We start from the raw sequence: 1,417 nt of genomic DNA, 5'->3' as shown, positions 1-1,417 counted from the left end.
ACAGGAGACCATCTGATGATAGTCTGTTGCAGATGAGCGGTTCTGTGTTCAGTGTTTTTAATTTTAATTATTTTAATAATGTTTTAATTTGTCTATGTGTGCATGCTGAGGATGTCAGCTCTGGCAACTGTTTTTCTAATGTAGTTTTTCTACTGCAAATGGCAAATAAACCTGAACTTGTTTTACTTTTGCCACTATATCAAAATGTTCAGCTCATTTACGAGGCAGGTGCTATGACTTTTACTTTTTACAACATTTATAATTTATTTATTTTCCACTCAGAAACACACTGGGACCTGATATATTACTTCAAAAACATTTTTCTCTTTCAAATGTGCCCCAGGGTTGTTCTGCTACTTCTGGCTTTTCCCTACTTTTAGCTTTGAGTTAGACTTTTGTTACTTTAGCTAGCTTCCCCCTACTTTTAGTTAGTGTGTTTTGTCCTTTTTGTCATTTAGTTTTAACTTTTCAGCAGTCATTCAACAAAAAACCCAATTTATCAAATATTTGATTAATGTTAAAGTGATGTTTACTCTTCTATAAGAAGCCAGGTGTTTTAAAAGTGAATGTTTCTAAATTATTTTACACCTGTCAGGATTCATGAAGGTAAAGTTACCCGGATGTTCCTGCACCCAGCTTCCAGGTGAAGTCAAACACAAAGAGCTCACCAGAACCACTCACTGCCGAAGCTCGGGACAGAAAACACCCCCCAGTGGATGAAGATGCCGAACTTCGCCTGGTCGAACCAAGCTGGCAGCGGTCTCGAGTCGATGGAGTCCCAGTTCGGTTCGTACCTGGCTCTGCTGACACCGAGCAGCACCAGGAAGAGGACAGAACCGRGTAAAGTTCTCATTTTGATCCGAGCTCAGCAGCAGAACGATCCTGTCGGACGGGTTAGCTGTTCACATGACAAGCTGCTGATAAAAACAACATTTAATGTCAGAGGAGTCTCTTCTTCCTCTAAACTCACAGTGCGTTCGATTTGTGTCTGGGGACTTGCCGTTGAGTGAACTGAACAAWACGAGAGACGACACCGCCCTCCCGGGTTACGCGGATATATAAAATTGTCTCGAGTCAACAAGATTTCACAAGAGGGGCGGAAGTTGATTTTTAAATGATTTTAATGATTTATTCCAGACATGTGAAATCATTTAATCTATATAACTCAATATACCCTTTCCCATATCTACAAACAAAAAATAAATAGATAAATAAAACCACTTGGACTAATTACACACAAAAAAATAAACCCAAAAATAACACACACCCGTGCACACACCTGTCTGTGTACACAAACCCTAATACCTGCACTCACATAAAAAAAACATAAATCCCACTGACATGTCTGAAAACCGGATACAAGCGGCCGAAATGGGTTTCCTCCGCAGGGTGGCTGGGCTCTCCCTTAGAGATAGGG

At 40.3% G+C, this 1,417-nt stretch overlaps 1 protein-coding gene across 1 annotated transcript in view; it reads left to right on the top strand.

The window, feature by feature from the left end:
• Positions 1–665: 665 nt before the first annotated feature.
• The window catches only part of LOC106536517 (putative deoxyribonuclease TATDN3), a gene marked incomplete at its 5' end in the record, with an annotated part of 16,106 nt that continues 15,354 nt past the window's right edge, over positions 666–1,417 (top strand). The window contains 1 exon segment of the mRNA XM_014033812.1: positions 666–839. Coding sequence (XP_013889266.1) covers positions 717–839 — 123 coding nt within the window.

The sequence above is a fragment of the Austrofundulus limnaeus genome, unplaced genomic scaffold (genome assembly GCF_001266775.1).
Source record: "Austrofundulus limnaeus strain Quisiro unplaced genomic scaffold, Austrofundulus_limnaeus-1.0 Scaffold1855, whole genome shotgun sequence".
Lineage (NCBI taxonomy): Eukaryota > Metazoa > Chordata > Actinopteri > Cyprinodontiformes > Rivulidae > Austrofundulus > Austrofundulus limnaeus.
This window is presented reverse-complemented; position numbering and strand designations above follow the sequence as displayed.